The sequence below is a fragment of the Alosa alosa genome, chromosome 24 (genome assembly GCF_017589495.1).
Source record: "Alosa alosa isolate M-15738 ecotype Scorff River chromosome 24, AALO_Geno_1.1, whole genome shotgun sequence".
NCBI classification, from domain to species: Eukaryota; Metazoa; Chordata; class Actinopteri; order Clupeiformes; family Clupeidae; genus Alosa; species Alosa alosa.
In genome coordinates, this window is record NC_063212.1 from 17,155,506 (window position 1) to 17,181,652 (window position 26,147).

The 26,147-nt window shown below is 39.4% G+C and overlaps 1 protein-coding gene across 1 annotated transcript; it reads left to right on the forward strand.

Annotated features, from left to right (window-relative positions):
* Nucleotides 1-17,366: 17,366 nt before the first annotated feature.
* On the forward strand, nucleotides 17,367-25,802 carry LOC125289109 (mucin-5AC-like; the record flags this gene model as incomplete). Its single annotated transcript, XM_048235794.1, has 6 exons — nucleotides 17,367-17,658; nucleotides 17,729-17,974; nucleotides 20,365-20,484; nucleotides 20,617-21,140; nucleotides 22,045-22,225; nucleotides 25,765-25,802. Coding segments are annotated over 6 exons (1,401 nt in total), but the record flags the coding sequence as incomplete, so codon positions are not given.
* Nucleotides 25,803-26,147: the final 345 nt, after the last annotated feature.

The window sequence follows — 26,147 nt, forward strand, 5'->3', positions numbered from 1 at the left end:
CAGACCACACACACACACACACAGATTGACATCAACTGACACAGACATACACACTGTCTGGTGTGAGTGTGTGTATATCTGTGTGTGGGAGGTGTGTATGTCCGTGTGTGTGTGTGTCTGCATGTAGTTGTGAGTTAGTGTATATGGTCTGTGTGTGTGTGTGTGTGTGTGTGTGTGTGTGTGTGTGTGTGTGTGTGTGTGTGTGTGTGTGTGTGTGTGTGTGTGTGTGTGTGTGTGTGTGTGTGTGTGTGTGTGTGTGTGTGTGTGTGTGTGTGTGTGTGTGTGTGTGTGTGTGTGTGTGTGTGTGTGTGTGTGTGTGTGTGTGTGTGTGTGTGTGTGTGTGTGTGTGTGTGTGTGTGTGTGTGTGTGTGTGTGTGTGTGTGTGTGTGTGTGTGTGTGTGTGTGTGTGTGTGTGTGTGTGTGTGTGTGTGTGTGTGTGTGTGTGTGTGTGTGTGTGTGTGTGTGTGTGTGTGTGTGTGTGTGTGTGTGTGTGTGTGTGTGTGTGTGTGTGTGTGTGTGTGTGTGTGTGTGTGTGTGTGTGTGTGTGTGTGTGTGTGTGTGTGTGTGTGTGTGTGTGTGTGTGTGTGTGTGTGTGTGTGTGTGTGTGTGTGTGTGTGTGTGTGTGTGTGTGTGTGTGTGTGTGTGTGTGTGTGTGTGTGTGTGTGTGTGTGTGTGTGTGTGTGTGTGTGTGTGTGTGTGTGTGTGTGTGTGTGTGTGTGTGTGTGTGTGTGTGTGTGTGTGTGTGTGTGTGTGTGTGTTCAGTGTTCATAACAATTTGAAAAGTCCTGTCAGAATACCTTTATTTTAACAAAAAAGCAATTTGAGCAACCTTTAATTGAGTATACGCATATTATCCCATGGTAATAAAACTCACTTTTTCATCTACTTTTCTACATTTAAAAAAATATACATATATTGATTACTTCAAAGGGTTGCTAATAACACATGATTTGCATATTTGCATGTCTGGGAAAAATTTGGGCTTAAATGGGTTAATTTCTAATGGCCGGTCATTTTTGACCGGAAATACAGTACGCACGGGTGATCTAAAGTTAAATAAAACACTCAAATTGTTATAAAAATGATCAAAATTTGTTTTGTGTCTTCAGATGCCCTGTATTAACAAAGCCAAGGAGCCTCATGATGGTCAAAATAAGTTAACAATATTTTTGATAGAAAAGAATTGTCAATCGGGTCACATTTGACCGCGAACACAACAGGTGGGTCAATTAGTTTGGGCGTAACATCCTTTAAACCAATGAAAATAACATCTGTCTTTCCCTTTAACAGCAAGCAGCACAACTTCAAACAGTGCATCGGTATTTTGATAGTCAGCGTCAGTGGAACAGGTATTCCACTAAACCAGGGGGTGGGCAAACTGCGGCCCGCGGGCCGGATTCCGGCCCGCCAAGCACTTTCATCTGGCCCGCCGAGCATTTAATTTGGTTATCAGGCTGCTCGCTATTTTTCTTCCTGAGAGAGAGACAACATTGGTTAGCTTTACTGCAAACTGCTTTTTACTCTCCTTAGAGAACGTTTACAATGTCAATGTCGAAACATCATGTTAATAAACAATAAACAAATACACAGAGATTGCCCCTTCCTTTGGTCCATAAATGGATTTAAGTATCTTGTAATACAAGTAACACCTGATATGTCATACAAAGACAATTATATGCCACTATTTGATGATTGCAAGAATAAACTCCACACTTGGTCTTCCCGTCCATTGTCTCTCATAGGGAAGATTAATGTCATTAAATTGAGTATACTTCCTAAGCTCATATATGCTTTCCTGTTATCTCTCGCCTTCTTCTTTTAAACTACATAATAGATATATAAAAAAAATCATCTGGAACAATAAAACACCAAGGATCAGATTTGTTACATTAATGAAAACTGATTCGAAGGGTGGGTTAGGACTACCTAATCTCCTGTGGTATTATTGGGCTTGTCAAATTAGAAATGTGATTAGTTAGAAGGTAGAAAATAGTTCCCTTTGGGTATTGAAAGTAATTTTGGTGAATAATTTACTTAATATTAATCTTAGACTGGCAAACTTCAGGAAAAACTCAGGAATCAAGTTTATTCTGTTACAAGCAGAGAGGGTACAAAAAAATGGTCTATGGTCTATGTAGGCCTAGCCCAAGCCTGGATGGCCTAGGTTGGCCTGTAGCCAACTTCTCCCTCTTCCGTTCTACATTCTTAGTCTTAGTCTAAGTCCAAGTCTAAATCCAACAAACATTGCAGTTTAGTTACTTTTAAATGCTTTAAACAAAGAAGAAAATGGCGCCAAAACAAGCCCACATGATTGGTTCTCCAGTTGGCATCAGACACACCTACTCACACACCTATTTCACACCTATCCATTCTTATCAGAATAGCATGAGGAGAGATATCTTATATATCAGAAATATCACTTATAGAATGTTCCAAACATTCTCACAATCAAATCATTACAATCATTGGACTGAGACTATCACAATGATACCGAACATGAATACATTTACATTTCATGACACATGGATACATTATATCAAGGTAACATCCTTTGTCCTGTGTACCTGTAGCCCTTGAACCACTACATTAGCATTCCACTGGGGGAGGGGAGGGTGTCTTTGTTTTAAACCAAGAAGGGCCACATGGCAATTAAATTATTATTCATTTTAACCGTAAAATTATTGCTATCAGTATCAGTGGAATCACTGATGTGTTATCCTTTAGATATTAACTTACTAATTTTCACTGATACACTTCAATACTCCTCACATGTAGAGGGCTTGTCCCCACTACAGTCAACACTGAAAGCTTGGCAAGACTGTAATAAACATTTAGGCATACAAGGTCATGTAAAAATTCACCCATTGCTTTCAATCCTGACTTCCCTGCATTATGTCAGACTTTCGCAACGTGACATCTCAGTGTTTAAAAACTTTTTCTGACCTACTCATGAACAACTCAGACTCATTTAAAACATTCAAAGACATTTGCACAGAATTTCAAATCCCAAGATCAGACTCTATCTACAAATTCATCATCTTATTTCTTCCCTACTTAGTAAGCAACTGGTCAGACTACACAATAAAGAATTTGAGCAATTCATTAATTAATTCATCTAGTTCAGTTAAAGGCAAAATCTCCTAGTCATATAGAATCTTCTGCTAACTCCTCTAATTCATTTCTATCTTTAAAAACTAACTGGGAGCAGGACCTTGGGCTGTCTTTTAGCAATAAGGACTGGATATGTTTATGCAATAAGATGACTTCTCCTTTAGCCACAAACATTACAATTAAAGAAACCAACTACAAACTTTTGTACAAATTCTATTTGACTCCAGTGAAGCTTAATACATTTGACAATTCAATCTCACCTGTTTGTAGAAAATGCAATGATAAACTTGGAACATTTATGCATTTTGTTTTGTTTTGTAAACCTGTCTACTGTTTTTGGGAGATGGTCCACGAGGCAATTCAGGATAACACTGATTGTGTTTTTGAATTGAATCCTATGCTGTACCTGATGAATTATAATGAGGATAGCTGGTTTACATTGGAAAGGAAAACTGTGATCACAATACTTTGTCATTTTGCCAAAAAATGTATCCTCACAAACTGGATCTCTCAATCAAAACCTACTTTGGGCCAGTGGCTGGAACAGATAGATAGGTTTTTAACTGTCACACCTGAGTCACTGAGCGCATAGTATAATAAAACAGAAGGGCATGGCGAAAAACTTTAGTGTACGATAGAAATACCATCAGATCAACCAAAACCACCTAAAACAAGTGTGTAGTAAGTGTGTATGCAGATAGTTGTTATCAAGGTGCATTCATTGTGGCTCTTTATTCCACTGCTTGGTTGAATTTCCCATTGGCCTGCGTTCTTTAGAATGTATTAGCCGTATGTTATTTGTACACCTATGAAGTAGCTACAATTTGTTGGCCGTATCACACTTGTTTATTAAAGGGGAACTATGCAGGTTTGTTAGCTGAATTTACCTTAACTGAACAGCTTTGAAGTCATTGGAATGGTTATATTACTTTTTTGGGGTTGAATAGTGGCCGTCTCGCTTCCCCCTAGCACCTGTGAGCAGAAAAAAAATACCCTTGCAACTTTGGGCCAGCGGGCCGACGGCCTCAGAGACAGAAAGTCTCGCAGCCTTGTGATGTAACAAATTGCTTTACTACACTACACACATACTACCACTACACCGATTGAGGAGTGTCAAAAAATATATACTCTGAAGCTGTAGGGGGAGCTATGCAGAGAAACCTGCAAGCAAAAAGCAAATAGCAAAGAAATTGCCAAAACTGCATAGTTTCTCTTTAATTTGCCAAACTCGTTGTGAAGTTTAAATTAACTGAACCGTAACGCATCCAAGCTGTAACATACAGATGTTCAGATAGTAACATAGTAGCATATGACTGAAGTGGATTTTAGCTAGTTGGATGGCACGTAAGCTAAGTAAAACAGTGATGTTTCAAAGCTAAGGTTCATCAGAATCCTGAGATATGCCCGCTTGACAACGGGAGAGATAGAACTAACGACTGGCTTTTAGCCGTAGCAACCATCCATTTAGAACTAACTGGCCTTTGAACATAGCAACCATCCATTAAGAACTAGTAATGGCAGTTTGTCCTGCAAGTTTAGAAATTAGTTGATATGTGCAAGAAAATAGTAGTTCTACAAAGTTTTAGTGATTAAAACATTTACATTATAACAGGAAATAAACACAACGCAAGTGGCAACAGTGGAATAAACAGGACAATGTACTCCATGGCATTCGGTTCACAGAAATGAATGCACTTACAAGGTGTAAACGCCCCTCTGCTGTGTGTCAGGGCCATTTTACCACCTCGACCGTGCATTTAAAGAAACACTATGCAACAATTTTAGCAAAAATTACCTTAATTATGCAGGTTGTGTCAGACACCAAACAGGACGAGGACCACAAAAGCGTCACGTTAGAAAGTTTATTTAAGGGTTGGGGGTTACAGGGGTTTCGGGAATTCCAAGAGTCTGCGTGTGTGTGTTCCCCCAATAGCCGAGCAGCAATGGCAGGAGCTGGATGATCCAGGAAGTCCTGGGGGAAACACACACACAACAGCAATTGAAACGAAGCAGCAGTACAGTCAAGGGCTAGGCTGTATTCGTAGAAGAGAGACGGAAGGCAGGTCAAGATTACCGGGGCTGGAGATCAAAGAAGTAGTCGAGCGGGTCTGGGTTCACAGGCAAAGAGTCAGAGTCGTTTTCCAAGACAGGCAGGTAACTGGTGCGGGTTTGCAGACGATCTGACAAGTGTGGACTGAAAAGCAAGGCTTTAAATACAGGGCATGATGAGTGGTGAATGCAGTGCAGCTGGTAGGTAAACGAGGGTGAGGCAGAGCAGAGCAGGAACAGGTGGAGGTCATCAGACTTCAATCAGCGCGTGTTACCAGGCAGAGAGAGAGCTCATGACAGGTTGAGAGTCGTTCTGATGGTTCTACAACACTTTCTGGGTCGTTTGGTGGGTGCTTCGTCTCCCCCTATCGCTTCTCCGCGAAAAAAAAAAATAACTTTCTGGACTCTGTCCGGGTACATCCGGATGTGACTCAGCGGAAGTATCTAATCTCGCCTCGAAAATGTAGTCAGATTGCAGTTTCAAAGAAGACTGCAAAACGGATGCCGACTTGGCTTTGTTGCTGTTGAAATTGTAAGTAGCCTACCCGTGGGTGAGTCTTTGTAATGTGCTTTGATAGTCTCTTGACCAATGTGTTTGCTCGACCGTTTTATTGTGAGCCCTGTATGTGTTTAGCTTGGTTTCTCAGTCACTTGCTACCGAAGCTGCAGGGGAAGCTGTGTAGTGTAAAATGCAAGCCCAAATCCGGTGAAAACCCAGTGAAGGAATAACCAGACCTGCATAGTGATTCTTTAATTCTGTGAACCGTATGCTGTGTTATCCATTATCCCTTAAATGTCCTGCCACTCTTTTTACTTTGGCCCTTCACCACAACTTTCTCTTTCTTTCTATATTTTGCTGGTCATTTTCCATCTTCCTGGCATGGGACTTGAAGAAGAGTTTCATGGGCGGATGCCAACTCCTTCTCAGGTTTCTCTTATGAGTGTTAGTCCCTTGAGTGCAGGTGGCACCACCAACAGTCACAAGCATTTCCTCTCTTCCATTCATGTCTTCTGTCCCCACATCAGCCTCCTCTGTACCCACGTGTTCCTCTTCTCCACATAATTTGCCTCATACTTACTAGCTAAAAACCTAATAATTAGGGGATTGTAAAAGGAAGGGTTACCTAAAAAAAAAACTATAGAGGGGTATTTTCCCAAAAGCATAGTTAGCAGGTATGTTAGCAACTATGTGAGTACGACAACTGTTTCCCAAAACGATCATTTGAACTATAGTGCTGCAACTTACATAGTCCGGTACTTCGTTGAGCTACACAAGTGTTTCCCAAAACCACAGTTCCAAAGAACATTCGGTACACTGTCGTAAAGTTAGTTAGTTTGAACTACACCTCTCAACCTGTAATCAGGAACATATTTCCGGGAATCTTTATGTCAAAGACGTCACTGATGGCAGTTATTTGTGTGCAAATCAATAATTATAAATGGATTTATGTTTATGGTTGATATGTACACTTCTAACCATCATACATCCATATTTTAAAAGTCAATTTGCAGCCACATGGACGCAAATCAAAGTCACACATCTGCAGATAATAATACAGGGTGTAAACTTTCTAATTAGTCAGTTGAAGCAGTCATTAATAGTCCAGACTACTAAAGTTTAGAAACTATCATGGTGCAACCTTATGAAGTACTAACTAAGTACAACGGTTTTGGGAAACAGTCATAACTTAGATGCATCATACCATATTAGTTAAAAGCTAACCTCTGTAGTTTTTCAGATTTCAAAGGCTACTAATTTGTCTGACATTCTATTTAAAGGTAATGATCAAAACTGCTATTGGTCAGTTTTAACAAAACCTTTCCTTACTGGAATTCAACCTGACTTAACCCACTTACTATGTTTGATCACATCTTCCTCCTGGCAATTATCTTGTGCAATATTATGCATACTCGGCCATATTCGCTGGTAATACATCACTGCCAAACTCAGGGCCTCACAGTGTTTCTACATGTTTGCAGTTATGTGCATTTTTCCCCTTGCCAACAGGTCCTCCAACTTATGAAAATGTGGAAAAGAGCAGCTGCTATGACCATGGTGATTATTGGTGGGCACAATAAAAATCACATTTTGTTTTTGAAGTAATACACAAATATTTCCATCTTTGTAATACCTACCTTGCAATTTTCTTAAAGTATCAACTACAATTGGATCACCAACATCAACAACCAATATACCAACTACAAGTAAACCAACCACAAATGAGGCACCGACAACAACAACTGAAAAAACAACAACCACTAATGAAACAAAAACAACAAAAAATGATTCAACAACCAACCAAACAACAACCACAATTGAAGCAACTACTTCAGCTACAAATGAACCAACAACAAACACAATTGAACCAACTACTTCAACGACAACTGAACTAATAACAACCACAATTGAGGCAATTACTTCAACCACAAATGAACCAACAGCTACAACTGTGAAAACAACAACTACAATTAAGACAAGTACTACAACCACAAATGAACCAACAACTACAACTGAGGCAACCACAACCACAAATCAGACAACTTCCACCACAAATGAACCAACAACTACTACTGAGGTAACAACAACCACAACTGAGCCAACAACTTCAACCACAAATGAACCAACGACTACAACAGAGGCAACAACAACAACAATTGAACCAAAAACAACCACAATTGAGGCAACAACCACAAATGAACCAACAACACCCACAATTGAGGCAACAACAACCACAAATGAACCAACATCTTCAAACACAAATGAACCAACAACTACAACTGAGGCAACAACGACCACAATTGAGACAATAACAACAACAATTGAGGCAACAACAACCACAAATGAACCAACAACTACAACTGAGGCAACCACAATTCAGACAACTTCCACCACAAACGAACCAACAACTACTACTGAGCCAACAACAACCACAAATGAACTAACAACAACCACAATGGAGGCAACAACTTCAACCACAAATGAACCAACGACTACAACTGAGGCAACAACAACAATTGAACCAACAACAACCACAAATGAATCAACAACAACAACAACAGATGCAACAACTTCAACCACAAATAAACCTACAACTGAGGCAGCAACAACCAAAATAGAACCAACAACAACTACAATTCAACCAACAACAATAAATGAACCAGTAACTACTATTGAGCCACCAACAACCACAACTGAAGTAACAACAACCACAATTGAGCAAATTACTGCAACCACAATCCAACCAACAATCACATCTGAGGCAACAACAACAACAATAGAGTCAACTACTTCAACCACAAATGAACCAAGAACTACAACTGAGACAACAACTTCAACCACCAATGAACCCACAACAACCACAATTGAACAAACAACAACCACGATTGAGGCAACTACATCAATCACAGATGAACCAACAACAACCAAAATTGAGCCAACTACTTCCACCCCAAAAGAACCACCAACTACAACTGAGGAAACAACAACCACAAATCAGCCAAGTACTTTAACCACAATTGAATCAACAACAACCACAGTTGAGGTAGCAACTTCAATCACAAATAATCCAACAACTACAACTGAGGCAGAAACAACATCAATTGAGCCAAGCACTACAACAATTGAAGCAACAACGTCAACCACAGATGAACCAACAACTACAACTAAGTCAACAACAACCACAATTGAGCCAACTACTTCAACCACAAATGAACCAAAAACTACAACTGAGACAATAACAACCACAATTGGGGCAAATACTTCAACAACCAATGAACCAACAACAGCCACAATTGAACAAACAACCACAAGTCAGGCAACTACTTCAACAACAAATGAACCAACAACCACCACAATTGAGCCAAAAACTTCAACCACAAATGAACCAACAACTACAACTGAGGCAACAATAACCACAATTGAGGCAACAACAACCACAATGGAGGCAACAATTTCAACAACAAATGAGCCAACATCTTCAACCACAAATGAACGAACAACTACAACTGAGACAACAACTTCAACCACAAATGAACCAACAACTACAACTGAGGTAACAACAACCACAACTGAGGTAACAACAACCACAATTGAGGCAATAACAACAACAATGGAGGCAACAACAACCACAAATGAACCAACAACTACAACTGAGGCAACCACAACCACAATTCAGACAACTTCCACCACAAATGAACCAACAACTACTACTGAGGTAGCAACAACCACAATTGAACCAACAACAACCACAAATGAATCAACAACAACCACAACTGATGCAACAACTTCAACCACAAATAAACCAACAACTACAATTGAGGCAGCAACAGCAAAAATAGAACCAAAGGCAACTACAATTCAACCAACAACAACAAATGAACCAGTAACTACTATTGAGCCACCAACAACCACAACTGAAGTAACAACAACCACAATTTTGCGAATTACTTCAACCACAATCCAACCAACAATCACATCTGAGTCAACTACTTCAACCACAAATGAACCAAGAACTACAACTGAGACAACAACTTCAACCACCAATGAACCCACAACAACCACAATTGAACAAACAACAACCACAATTGAGGCAACTACATCAATCACAGATGAACCAACAACAACCAAAATTGAGCCAACTACTTCCACCACAACAACTACAACTGAGGAAACAAAAACCACAAATCAGCCAAGTACTTTAACCACAATTGAATCAACAACAACCACAGTTGAGGTAGCAACTTCAATCACAAATAATCCAACAACTACAACTGAGGCAGAAACAACAACAATTGAAGCAACAACGTCAACCACAGATGAACCAACAACTACAACCACAATTGAGCCAAAAACTTCAACCACAAATGAACCAACAACTACAACTGAGGCAACAATAACCACAATTAAAGCAACAACAACCACAATTGAGGCAACAACAACCACAATGGAGGCAACAACAACCGAGCCAACAACAACCACAATTGGGCCAACTACTTCAACCACAAATGAACCAACGACTACAACAGAGGCAATAACAGCAACAATTGAACCAACAACAACCACAACTGAGACAACTACAACCACAAGTAAGGTAACAACAACCACATTTGAACCAAAAACAACCACAATTGCGCTAACTACTACAACCACAAATGATCCAACAACTACTACTGAGGTAACAACAACCAAGCCAACAACTTTAACCATTAATGAACCAATGACTATAACAGAGGCAACAACCACCACAATTGAACCAACAACAACCACAAGTGAACCAATAACAACCACAATTGTGCCAACAACTTCAACCACAAATGAACCAATGACTTCAACAGAAGGAACAACAACCACAATTGAGTCAACAACAACCACAGATGAACCAACATCTTCAACCACAAATGAACCAACAACTACAACTGAGGCAGCAACAGCCAAAATAGAACCAAAAACAACTACAATTCAACCAACAACAACAAATGAACCAGTAACTACTATTGAGCCACCAACAACCACAACTGAAGTAACAACAACCGAGCAAATTACTTCAACCACAATCCGACCAACAATCACATCTGAGGCAACAACAACAACAATAGAGTCAACTACTTCAACCACAAATGAACCAAGAACTACAACTGAGGCAACAACTTCAACCACCAATGAGCCCACAACAACCACAATTGAACAAACAACAACCACAATTGAGGCAACTACATCAATCACAGATGAACCAACAACAACCAAAATTGAGCCAACTACTTCCACCACAAAAGAACCAACAACTATAACTGAGGAAACAGCAACCACAAATCAGCCAAGTACTTCAACCACATATGAACCAATGACTACAACAGAAGGAACAACAACCACAATTGAGCAAAGAACAACCACAATTGTGCAAACTACTTCAACCAAAAATGACCCAACGACTACAACAGAGGCAACAACAACAATTGAACCCCCAACAACCACAATTGAGGCAACAACAACCACAGATGAACCAACATCTTCAACCACAAATGAACCAACAACTACAACGGAGACAACAACTTCAAACACAAATAAACAAACAACTACAACTGAGGCAACAACAACCATAACTGAGCAAATAACAACCACAATTCAGACAATAACTTCAACCACAAATGAACCAACAACTACAACTGAGGCAACAACAACCACAACTGAAACAACAACTTCAACCACAAATGAACCAACGACTACAACAGAGGCAACAACAACAAATATTGAACCAACAACCACAGTTGAGGCAACAACAACCACAAATGAACCAACAACAACCACAATTGAGACAACAACTTCAACCACAAATGAACCAACAACCACAATTGAGGCAACAACAATTTCAACCACAATTGAGGCCAAACAACAACAACTGAGGAACAACAACCACAACTGAACCAACAACAACAACAACAACAACAACAACAACTTTGAACAACAACAAACACAACTGAGGCAACAACAACCACAACAGACCAACAACAACCACAATTGAACCAACAACAACAACACAATTGAACCAACAACCACAACTGAGGCAACAACAACCACAAATGATCCAACAACTTCAACCACAAATAAACAACAACAACAAAACAAATGAACCAACAACTACAACTGAGGCAACAACAACCACAACAACCACCAACAACCACAATTGAGACAACAACTTCAACCACAAATGAACCAACAACAACACAACTGAGGTAACAACAACCACAATTGAGCCAACAACTTCAACCACAAAATGAACCAACAACTACAACAGAGGCAACAACAACCACAACAACCACAGTTGAGGCAACAACAACCAACACAACAACAACAACCACAATGGAGGCAACAACTTCAACCACAAATGAACCAACCACAAATGAACCAACAACAACAACAATTGAACTAACAACAAACCACATTTGAGGCAACAACAACCACAAATGAACCAACACCAAACAACTGGGCCAACTACAACCACAAATGAACTAACAACTACAACTAAGACAAATTCAATCACAAATGAACTAAAAACTACAACTGAGGTAACAACAACCACAACTGAGCCAACAACAACAACAATTGTGCCAATTACTTCAACCACAAATGAACAACAAACTACAACTGAGGCAACAACCACCACAATTGAACCAAAAACAACTACAACTGAGACAACAACTTCAACCACAATTGAACCAACAACTACAACTGAGGTAACAACAACCACAACTGAGCCAACAACAACCACAATTGTACCAATTACTTCAACAACAAATAAACCAACAACTACAACTGAGGCAACAACAACCACAATTGAGACAACAACAACCACAATTGGGGCAACAACAACCACATTTGAACCAACAACAACCACAACTGAGCAAACAACTTCAACAACAAATGAACCAACAACACAACCACAAATGAACCAACAACTTCAACACAAATGAACCAACAAATGAACCAACAACAACTGAGACAACAACTTCAACCACAAATGAGCCAACAAACAACTGACAACAACAACCACAATTGTGCCAACAACAACCACAAATGAACCAACAACTACAACTGAACCAACAACAACAACAACAACCACCACAATTGAGGCAACAACAACCACATTTGAGCCAACAACAACCACAATTGTGCCAATTACTTCAACCACAAATGAACCAACAACTACAACAGAGGCAACAAACAATTGAACCAAAAACAACCACAATTGAGGCAACAACTTCAACCACAAATGAACCAACAACCACAATTGAGGCAACAACAACAACATTTGAACCAACAACAACCACAATTGAGCCAACAACTTCAACCACAAATGAACCAACAACAACACAAATGAACCAACCACACAAGGCAACAACAACCACAATTGAACCAACAACCACAAATTGATCCACCAACAACTTCAACCACAAATTGAGGCAACAACAACAACAATTGATGAACCAACAAACACAATTGAGCCAACAACAACAACCACAATTGAGCCAACATCTTCAACAACAAATGAACCAACAACTACAACTGAGACAACAACTTCAACCACAAATGAACCAACAACTACAACTGAGGTAACAACAACCACAACTGAGCCAACAACAACACAACAATTGTGCCAAACTTCAACGACTAAAATGAACCAACAACTACAACTGAGGCAACAACAACCACAATTGAACCAACAACAACCACATTTGAACCAACAACAACCACAATTGAACCAACAACCACCACTGAGGTAAAACAACCACAATTGAGCCAACATCTTCAACCACAAATGAACCAACAACTACAACTGAGACAACAACCACAATTGAGCCAACTACTTCAACTGACAAACAACCAACACAACTGAACCAACAACAACAACCACAACCACCAACAACCACAACAACAACTGAGCAAACAACAACCACAATTGAGCCAACAACTACAACCACAAATGAACCAACAACTACAACAGAGGCAACAACAACAACAATTGAACAACAACCACAATTGAGGCAACAACAACCACAAAATGAACCAACAACAAACAACAACAATTGAACCAAAGACAACAACCAACCAAATGAACCAACAACTACAACCAACCACAACAAACAACCACAAATGAACCAACAACTACAACAGAGCAACAACAACAACAAATGAACAGAACAAACAACCAACATCCACAAATGAACCAACAACTACAACTGAGGTAACAACAACCACAATTGAGCCAACAACAACAACAACCATAAATGAACCAATGAAACTACAACAGAGGCAACAACAACAACAATTGAACCAACAACAACCACAATTGAGCCAACAACTTCAACCACAAATGAACCAACAACCACAATTGAACCAACAACAACCACAATTGAGCCAACAACAACAACACTGCCAACCACAAACCACAAATGAACCAATTACTACAAATGAACCAACAACAACTACAGAGGCAACAACAACAACAATTGAACCAACAACAACCACAATTGAGGCAACAACAACCACAATTGAACCAACAACAACCACAATTGAGCCAACTACTTCAACCACAAATGATCCAACAACTACAACTGATGCAACAACAACCACAAATGATCCAACAACTTCAACCACAAATGAACCAACAACTACAACTGAGGCAACAACAACAACAACCAACAACAACAACAACAATTGAGGCAACAACAACCACAATGGAGCCAACAACTTCAACCAGAAATGAGCCAACATCTTCAACCACAAATGAAACCAACAACCACAATTGAGCCAACAACAACCATAATTGAGGCAACCAACAACAACAATTCAGACAACAACTTCAACCACAAATGAACCAACAACTACAACTGAGGTAACAACAACCACAACTGAACCAACAACTTCAACCACAAATGAACCAACGACTTCCAACAACAGAGGAAACAACAACTACAACCAAACCAACAACAACCACAATGGAGGCAACAACTTCAACCAGAAATGAGCCAACATCTTCAACCACAAATGAACCAACAACTACAACTGAGACAACAACTTCAACCACAAATAAACCAACAACTACAACTGAGGTAACAACAACCACAAATGAACCAACAACAACCACAACTGAGCCAACAACTTCAACCACAAATGAACCAACAACCACAATTGAACCAACAAAAACAACAATTGGGCCAATTGAACTTCAACCACAAATGAACCAACAAAACCACAACTGAAGGCAACAACAACCACAATTGAGCCAACAACAACCACAATTGAGGCAACCAACAACAACAACAATTGAACAACAACTTCAACCACAAATGAACCAACAACTACAACTGAGGCAACAACAACCACAATTGAGCCAACAACAACCACAATTGAGGCAACAACTTCAACCACAAATGAACCAACAACCACAACTGAGGCAACAACAACAACAAATGAACCCAACAACTACAAACAAGAGGCAACAACAACAACAATTCAGACAACAACTTCAACCACAAATGAACCAACAACTACAACTGAGGTAACAACAACCACAACTGAACCTACAACTTCAACCACAAATGAACCAACGACTACAACAGAGGCAACAACAACAATTAAACCAACAACAACCACAATGGAGGCAACAACTTTAACCAGAATTGAGCCAACAACTTCAACCACAAATAACCCAACAACTACTACTGAGGCAACAACAACCACAACTGAGCCAACAACAACCACAATTGTGCCAACTACTTCAACCACAAATGAACCAACGACTACAACAGAAGCAACAACTGAACCAACAACAACCACAATTGAGGCAACAACAACCACAAATGAACCAACAACAACCACAATTGAGCCAACACCTTCAACTACAAATGAACCAATTACTACAACAGAGGCAACAACAACAACAATTGAACCAACAACAAACACAATTGAGGCAACAACAACCACAAGTGAACCAACAACAACTACAATTGTGCCAACTACTTCAACCACAAATGATCCAACAACTACAACTGATGCAACAACAACCACAAATGATCCAACAACTACAACAGAGGCAACAACAACCACAATTCAGACAACAACTTACAAAACAAATGAACCAACAGCTACTACTGAGGTAACAGCAACCACAACTGAGCCAACAACTTTAACCATAAATGAAGCAACGACTATAACAGAGGCAACAACAACACCAATTGAACCAACAACAACCACAATTGAGGCAAAAATGTCAACCACAAATGAACCAACAACAACAATTGAGGCAACAACAACCACAATTGAACCAACAAAAAACACATTTGTTCCAACTACTTCAACCACAAATAAACCAATTACTACTACAGAGGCAACAACAACAACAATTAAACCAACAACAAACACATTTGAGGCAACAACAACCACAAGTGAACCAACAACAACCACAATTGTGCAAACTACTTCAACCACAAATGATCCAACAACTACAACTGATGCAACAACAACCACAAATGATCCAACAACTTCAACCACAAATGAACCAACGACTACAACACAGGCAACAACAACAATTAAACCAACAACAACAACAATGGAGGCAACAACAACCACAATGGACGCAACAACTTCAACCAGAAATGAGCCAACATCTTCAACCACAAATAAACCAACAACCACAATTGAGCCAGCAACAACCATAATTGAGGCATCAACAACAACAATTCAGACAACAACTTCCACCACAAATGAACCAACAACTACAACTGAGGTAACAACAACCACAACTGAACCAACAACTTCAACCACAAATGAACCAACGACTACAACAGAGGCAACAACAACCACAATTGAACCAACAACAACCACAATTGGACAACAACAACAGAAATGAGCCAACAACAACAACCACAAATGAACCAACAACAAAACAATTTGAGACAACAACTTCAACCACAAATGAACCAACAACCACAATTGAGGTAACAACAAAACAAATGAACCAACAACCACAACTGAACCAACAACTTCAACCACAAATGAACCAACAACAACCACAATTGAACCAACAAAACCACAACTGAGGCAAACCAACACTTGAACAATGAACTACAACCAACAACAACCAACAACAACCACAATTGAACCAACAACAACCACAATTGAGGCAACAACAACCACAACTGAGACAACAACTTCAACCACAAATGAACCAACAACTACAACTGAGGCAACAACAACCACAATTGAGCCAACAACAACCACAATTGCCAACAACAACCACAAATGAACAACACAACTGAACCAATTGAACAATTGAGGCAAACAACAACAACAAATGAACCAACAAACTACAATTGAGGCAACAACAACAACAATTCAGACAACAACTTCCACCACAAATGAACCAACAACTACAACTGAACCAACAACAACCACAATTGAGCCAACAACTTCAACCACAAATGAACCAACGACTACAACAGAGGCAACAACAACAACAATTAAACCAACAACAACCACAATTGACAAAACAACAACAAATGAAATGAACCAACAAACAATGAACCAACAACAAACCAACTGACCAACAACCACAAATGAAACAACAACAACCACAAATGAGCCCAACAACCACAATTGATGAACCAAACAAAACAACAAAGGAACAACAACAACAATTGAACCAACAACAACAACTGAAGCAACAACCACAATTGAACCAACAACAACCACAATTGAACCAACAACAACCACAAATGAACCAACAACTTCAACCACAAATGAACCAACAACCACAATTGAGCCAACAACAACCACAAATGAACCAACAACCACAACTGAGACAACAACTTCAACCACAAATGAACCAACAACTACAACTGAGGCAACAACAACCACAATTGAACCAACAACAACCACAATTGAGGCAACTACTTCAACCACAAATGAACCAACAACCACAACTGAGGCAACAACAACAACAAATGAACCAACAACAACAACAGAGGCAACAACAACAACAATTCAGACAACAACTTCCAACCACAAATGAACCAACAACTACAACTGAGGTAACAACAACCACAACTGAACCTACAACTTCAACCACAAATGAACCAACGACTACAACAGAGGCAACAACAACAATTAAACCAACAACAACCACAATGGAGGCAACAACTTTAACCAGAATTGAGCCAACAACTTCAACCACAAATAACCCAACAACTACTACTGAGGCAACAACAACCACAACTGAGCCAACAACAACCACAATTGTGCCAACTACTTCAACCACAAATGAACCAACAACTACAACAACAAACCACAACTGAACCAACAACAACCACAATTGAGGCAACAACAACCACAAATGAACCAACAACAACCACAATTGAGCCAACACCTTCAACTACAAATGAACCAATTACTACAACAGAATGAAACAACAACAACAATTGAACCAACAACAAACACAATTGAGGCAACAACAACCACAAGTGAACCAACAACAACTACAATTGTGCCAACTACTTCAACCACAAATGATCCAACAACTACAACTGATGCAACAACAACCACAAATGATCCAACAACTACAACAGAGGCAACAACAACCACAATTCAGACAACAACTTACAAAACAAATGAACCAACAGCTACTACTGAGGTAACAGCAACCACAACTGAGCCAACAACTTTAACCATAAATGAAGCAACGACTATAACAGAGGCAACAACAACACCAATTGAACCAACAACAACCACAATTGAGGCAAAAATGTCAACCACAAATGAACCAACAACAACAATTGAGGCAACAACAACCACAATTGAACCAACAAAAAACACATTTGTTCCAACTACTTCAACCACAAATAAACCAATTACTACTACAGAGGCAACAACAACAACAATTAAACCAACAACAAACACATTTGAGGCAACAACAACCACAAGTGAACCAACAACAACCACAATTGTGCAAACTACTTCAACCACAAATGATCCAACAACTACAACTGATGCAACAACAACCACAAATGATCCAACAACTTCAACCACAAATGAACCAACGACTACAACACAGGCAACAACAACAATTAAACCAACAACAACAACAATGGAGGCAACAACAACCACAATGGACGCAACAACTTCAACCAGAAATGAGCCAACATCTTCAACCACAAATAAACCAACAACCACAATTGAGCCAACAAACAACCATAATTGAGGCAACAACAACAACAATTCAGACAACAACTTCCACCACAAATGAACCAACAACTACAACTGAGGTAACAACAACCACAACTGAACCTACAACTTCAACCACAAATGAACCAACAACTACAACAGAGGCAACAATTGAACCAACAACAACCACAATTGAGGCAACAACAACCACAATTGAACCAACAACAACCACAAATAACCCAACAACTACTACTGAGGCAACAACAACACAACTTTAACCAGAAATGAGCCAACAACAACCAAATTGAACCAACTGAACTACTTCAACCACAAATGAACCAACAACTACAACAGAGGCAACAACAACCAACAACTGAACCAACAACAACCACAATTGAGGCAACAACAACCACAAATGAACCAACAACAACCACAATTGAGCCAACACCTTCAACTACAAATGAACCAATTACTACAACAGAGGCAACAACAACAATTGAACCAACAACAAACACAATTGAGGCAACAACAACCACAAGTGAACCAACAACAACTACAATTGTGCCAACTACTTCAACCACAAATGATCCAACAACTACAACTGATGCAACAACAACCACAAATGATCCAACAACTACAACAGAGGCAACAACAACCACAATTCAGACAACAACTTACAAAACAAATGAACCAACAGCTACTACTGAGGTAACAGCAACCACAACTGAGCCAACAACTTTAACCATAAATGAAGCAACGACTATAACAGAGGCAACAACAACACCAATTGAACCAACAACAACCACAATTGAGGCAAAAAATGTCAACCACAAATGAACCAACAACAACAATTGAGGCAACAACAACCACAATTGAACCAACAAAAAACACATTTGTTCCAACTACTTCAACCACAAATAAACCAATTACTACTACAGAGGCAACAACAACAACAATTAAACCAACAACAAACACATTTGAGGCAACAACAACCACAAGTGAACCAACAACAACCACAATTGTGCAAACTACTTCAACCACAAATGATCCAACAACTACAACTGATGCAACAACAACCACAAATGATCCAACAACTTCAACCACAAATGAACCAACGACTACAACACAGGCAACAACAACAATTAAACCAACAACAACAACAATGGAGGCAACAACAACCACAATGGACGCAACAACTTCAACCAGAAATGAGCCAACATCTTCAACCACAAATAAACCAACAACCACAATTGAGCCAGCAACAACCATAATTGAGGCATCAACAACAACAATTCAGACAACAACTTCCACCACAAATGAACCAACAACTACAACTGAGGTAACAACAACCACAACTGAACCTACAACTTCAACCACAAATGAACCAACGACTACAACAGAGGCAACAACAACAATTAAACCAACAACAACCACAATGGAGGCAACAACTTTAACCAGAAATGAGCCAACATCTTTAACCATAAATGAACCAACAAGTACAACTGAGACAACAACTTCAACCACAAATAACCCAACAACTACTACTGAGGTAACAACAACCACAAATGAACCAACAACAACCACAACTGAGCCAACAACTTCAACCACAAATGAACCAACAACCACAATTGAACCAACAAAAACCACAATTGGGCCAACTACTTCAACCACAAATGAACTAGCAACGACAACTGAAGCAACAACAACCACAATTGAGCCAGCAACAACCACAATTGAGGCACCAACAACTACAACTGAGACAACAACTTCAACCACAAATAACCCAACAACTACTACTGAGGCAACAACAACCACAATTGAGCCAGCAACAACCACAATTGAGGCAACTACTTCAACCACAAATGAACCAACAACCACAACTGAGGCAACAACAACAACAAATGAACCAACGACTACAACAGAGGCAACAACAACAACAATTCAGACAACAACTTCCACCACAAATGAACCAACAACTACAACTGAGGTAACAACAACCACAACTGAACCTACAACTTCAACCACAAATGAACCAACGACTACAACAGAGGCAACAACAACAATTAAACCAACAACAACCACAATGGAGGCAACAACTTTAACCAGAATTGAGCCAACAACTTCAACCACAAATAACCCAACAACTACTACTGAGGCAACAACAACCACAACTGAGCCAACAACAACCACAATTGTGCCAACTACTTCAACCACAAATGAACCAACGACTACAACAGAAGCAACAACTGAACCAACAACAACCACAATTGAGGCAACAACAACCACAAATGAACCAACAACAACCACAATTGAGCCAACACCTTCAACTACAAATGAACCAATTACTACAACAGAGGCAACAACAACAACAATTGAACCAACAACAAACACAATTGAGGCAACAACAACCACAAGTGAACCAACAACAACTACAATTGTGCCAACTACTTCAACCACAAATGATCCAACAACTACAACTGATGCAACAACAACCACAAATGATCCAACAACTACAACAGAGGCAACAACAAAACCAGACAACAACTTACAAAACAACACAGGTAACAACAACAACAATTAAACCAACAACAACCACAATGGAGGCAACAACAACCACAATGGACGCAACAACTTCAACCAGAAATGAGCCAACATCTTCAACCACAAATAAACCAACAACTACAACTGAGGCAACAACAACCACAACTGAACCAACAGCAACCACAATTGTGCCAACTACTTCAACCACAAATGAACCAACAACTACAACAGAGGCAACAACAACAACAATTGAACCAACAACAACCACAATTGAGGCAACAACAACCACAAATGAACCAACAACAACCACAATTGAGCCAACAACTTCAAACACAAATGAACCAACAACCACAATTGAACCAACAAAAACCACAATTGGGCCAACTACTTCAACCACAAATGAACTAGCAACGACAACTGAAGCAACAACAACCAAAATTGAGTCAGCAACAACCACAATTGAGGCACCAACAACCACAATGGAGGCAATTACTTCCACCACAAATGAACCAACAACTAACACTGAGGTAACAACAACCACAACTGAACCAACAACTTCAACCACAAATGAACCAACGACTACAACAGAGGCAACAACAACAATTAAACCAACAACAACCACAATTGAGGCAACAACAACCACAATGGAGGCAACATCTTCAACCACAAATGAACCAACAACTACAACTGAGACAACAACTTCAACCACAAATGAACCAACAACTACTACTGAGGTAACAAAAACCACAACTGAGCCAACAACAACCACAATTGTGCCAACTACTTCAACCACAAATGAACCAACGACTACAACAGAGGCAACAATTGAACCAACAACAACCACAATTGAGGCAACAACAACCACAAATGAACCAATAACAACCACAATCGGGCCTACTACTTCAACCAAAAATGATCCAACAACTACAACGGAGACAAAAACTTCAAACACAAATAAACCAACAACTACAACTGAGGCAACAACAACCATAACTGAGCAAAGAACAAACACAATTCAGACAATAACTTCCACCACAAATGAACCAACAACTACTACTGAGGTAACAACAACCACAACTGAACCAACAACTTCAACCACAAATGAACCAACGACTACAACAGAGGCAACAACAACAAATATTGAGCCAACAACCACAGTTGAGGCAACAACAACCACAAATGAACAAACAACAACCACAATGGAGGCAACAACTTCAACCACAAATGAACCAACAACCACAATTGTGGCAACAACAACCACAACTGAACCAACAACTTCAACCACAAATGAACCAACGACTACAACAGAGGCAACAACAACAAAAATTGAACCAACAACCACAGCTGAGGCAACAACAACCACAAAGGAACAAACAACAACCACAATTGAGCCAACTATGTCCACCACAAATAAACCAACAACTACAACCGAGGCTATAACAACCACAATTGGGGCAAATACTTCAACCACCAATGAACCCACAACAACGACAATTGAACAAACAACAACAACAATTGAGGCAATTGAGGCAACTACAACTGAGGCAGCAACAACTACAATTGTGCCAACAACAACCACAATTGGGGCAATTACTTCAACCACAAACGAACCAACAACAACCACAGTTGAGGTAGCAACTTCAATCACACATAATCCAACAACTACAACTGAGGCAGCAACAACCAAAATTGAGCCAACTACTTCAACCACAAATGAACCAACAACTACAACTGAGGCAACAACTACAACTGAGGTAACAATAATCGAAATTGAGCCACCTACTTCCACCACCAATGTACCAACAACAACCACAAATAAGCCAAGCACTACCACAATTGAAGCAACTACTTCCACCAAAAATGAACCAACAACTACATCTGATCCAACAACAACCACAATTCAGTCAAGCACTACCACAATTGAAGCAATTACTTCAACCACAAATAAACCAACAACTACAACTAAGTCAACAACAACCACAATTCAGCCAAGTACTTCCAACATAAATGAACCAACAACTACAACTGAGGTAATAACAACCACAATTGGGGCAACTACTTCAACCACCAATGAACCAACAACAACCACAATTGAACCAAAAACAACCACAATTGAGCCAACTACATCCACCAGAAATGAACCAACAACTACAACTGAGGCAATAACAACCACAATTGGGACAAATACATCAATCACAAATGAACCAACAACAACCACAATTCAGCCACCTACTTCCACCACAAATGAACCAACAACTACAACTGAGGTAACAACAACCACAATTCAGCCAAGTACTACCACAATTGAAGCAACTACTTCAACCTCAAATGAACCAACATCTACAACTGATGCAGCAACAACCACAGTTGTGCCAACAACAATCACCATTGAACCAACAACCACAATTGTACCAACAACATCTGCAACTGAACCAACTACTTCAACCACAAATGAACCAACAACAACCACAATTGAGGTAATAACTTCAACCATATATAAACAAACTACTACAACTGAGGCAGCAACAATAATCACAAATACACCAACAACAACCATAATTGAGCCAACAGCTTTAACCACAAATGAACCAAGAACAACACCATCGCTGACAAGTGAAGTGGCAGAAGCAACCAAAGATAAAGCCACACAATCCACTAGAATTGGAGTAACTCCATCCACAACAAATCTCCCAAAACATTCAACAATTGTGGAAACACACATTAATACACCAACGGAATCAATGACACATGAAGCAAGTCATTCAACTACAGTTGGAGAAACTTTATCTACGACCAATAAAGTATCACCATTGACTACAAATGCTGTATATTCCTTTACAACAAACACTGCCACTTCATCTATGACAACTGCTGACATTTCATACACAACATATCCAGTAACAACAACTGCTCCAGAAACATCACAATCAACTACAAACAAACCAACTCAAACCACAACATTTCAAGCAAGTCCATCTTCGAGAAATCCAGCAACACCATCACTGACCATTGAAGTTATAAAAACAACGATAAATGAAGCAACACAATCCACTACAATTGGAGAGACTCCATCCACAACAAATATTGCAACATTATCAACCATTTCAGACACCTCAAAATCAACCACAAATACGATAACGAGTAATTCAAGTGCAGTTGGAGAAATCTCTTCTACGACAAATGCTGCCACATCATTTACACAACACAGTTACACATCTGCTGGAACACTAACCACTGCAATTGAAGTAACACAATCAGGTACAATTGCAGCAAATGTATCTACGGAAAACGAACCAGCACAAACAACTACATTTGTAGAAGCACAATCAACTTCAATTGAAGAAACTTTATCTACAACAAATTATGCAACACAATTAAGTTCAATTGGAGCAACACAACGAACTGAAACTGAAGCAACTGAAATAACTACATACACGGTACTACGATACACACTATCAACCATAGCTGAAGAAATACAATCAAATACAACTAGACCAGTACAATCAAAAACTACTGGAGAAGAACAATCAAATCTAACTGGAGTGGTCCAATCAACTACAACTGGAGGACTACAACAGCCAGCCATACCTGGACCAACACAATCAACATCAGATGCCACATCACTGTCAAATTCAAATACATCTTCATTGACTACATCTTCAATTATTGCACAGTTAACTCCATCAGGTAAAAGAGACCTTGCTGGCACATACTTCACTATGACAAAATATTTATTTAAAATATTAAGAAAATATATCAAATATTTGAAAGTGGTTATGGTGGAGGAAACCTACCCTAATATAGAGTAGCAACAGACTTTCTTTGTATGATGAAAGGTACAATGAACAGTACAACATAAGGCATTTTTATTTACTGATCGTCTTATAATAATTATGAATAATAACAGTAAGAATTACCCCTTTCTCTTCATCATTTCTCTCTCTCTCACACACACTCACACTCACTCTCTCTCTCTCACACACACACAGCGGTGTCAGCGGGTGAAGTCAGCAGCAGTGTTAACCTCCTGAGTGCCTGTGGACTCAACCTCCTGTCACTCCTTTTGGCTCGGCCCTGGTAGACCCCGATACCTGATTGTTTATTTGACCATGCCCAATTGGACTGTCACTGTGAAGAGGAAATTACATTTTAAACACCACCCTTAATGATGGAGTATTTTACAATGATTGAGAGACATTACTCCAGCTACAGTTATTAAGATGGGTTAAGATTATTGAGATGGATAGGGAGTAAGGGGAGAAAATCTAGGATGTTGAACTTTGTGAATGCTGAGGTATGTTTGAGACTCTGAACATTAGCCCAATTAATATTGTATTAATCTCTTGCAGTACCACCCAGTGAGCTAATATTAGCTAACAGTAACTAGCCATGAATGTTAACTAATATGACAAATTAAGACTAAAATAATACATTCAGTAGAGCTCAGAAAGAGGTTTTTATATAATGAAACATGAAAAGATCATTATGAATTTCTTGGTATGTGTGGGTGCCTGTAGGGCTTGGAGTTTGTCTTGTTTGCTGATTCAGTATAATAAATGGCCACAGCAATTGCACTAATAACTGCATTCGTTTTCTTAGTGTCAACACTGTTGTGGAGGAATTACTTGCAGTTCATATGGAGAAAATGCTATATTTTGGACACATTCCACTACACATAATGCAATTTACTGTACAAATGCAATATTTTAAACATGAAAATATTACTGTAGCT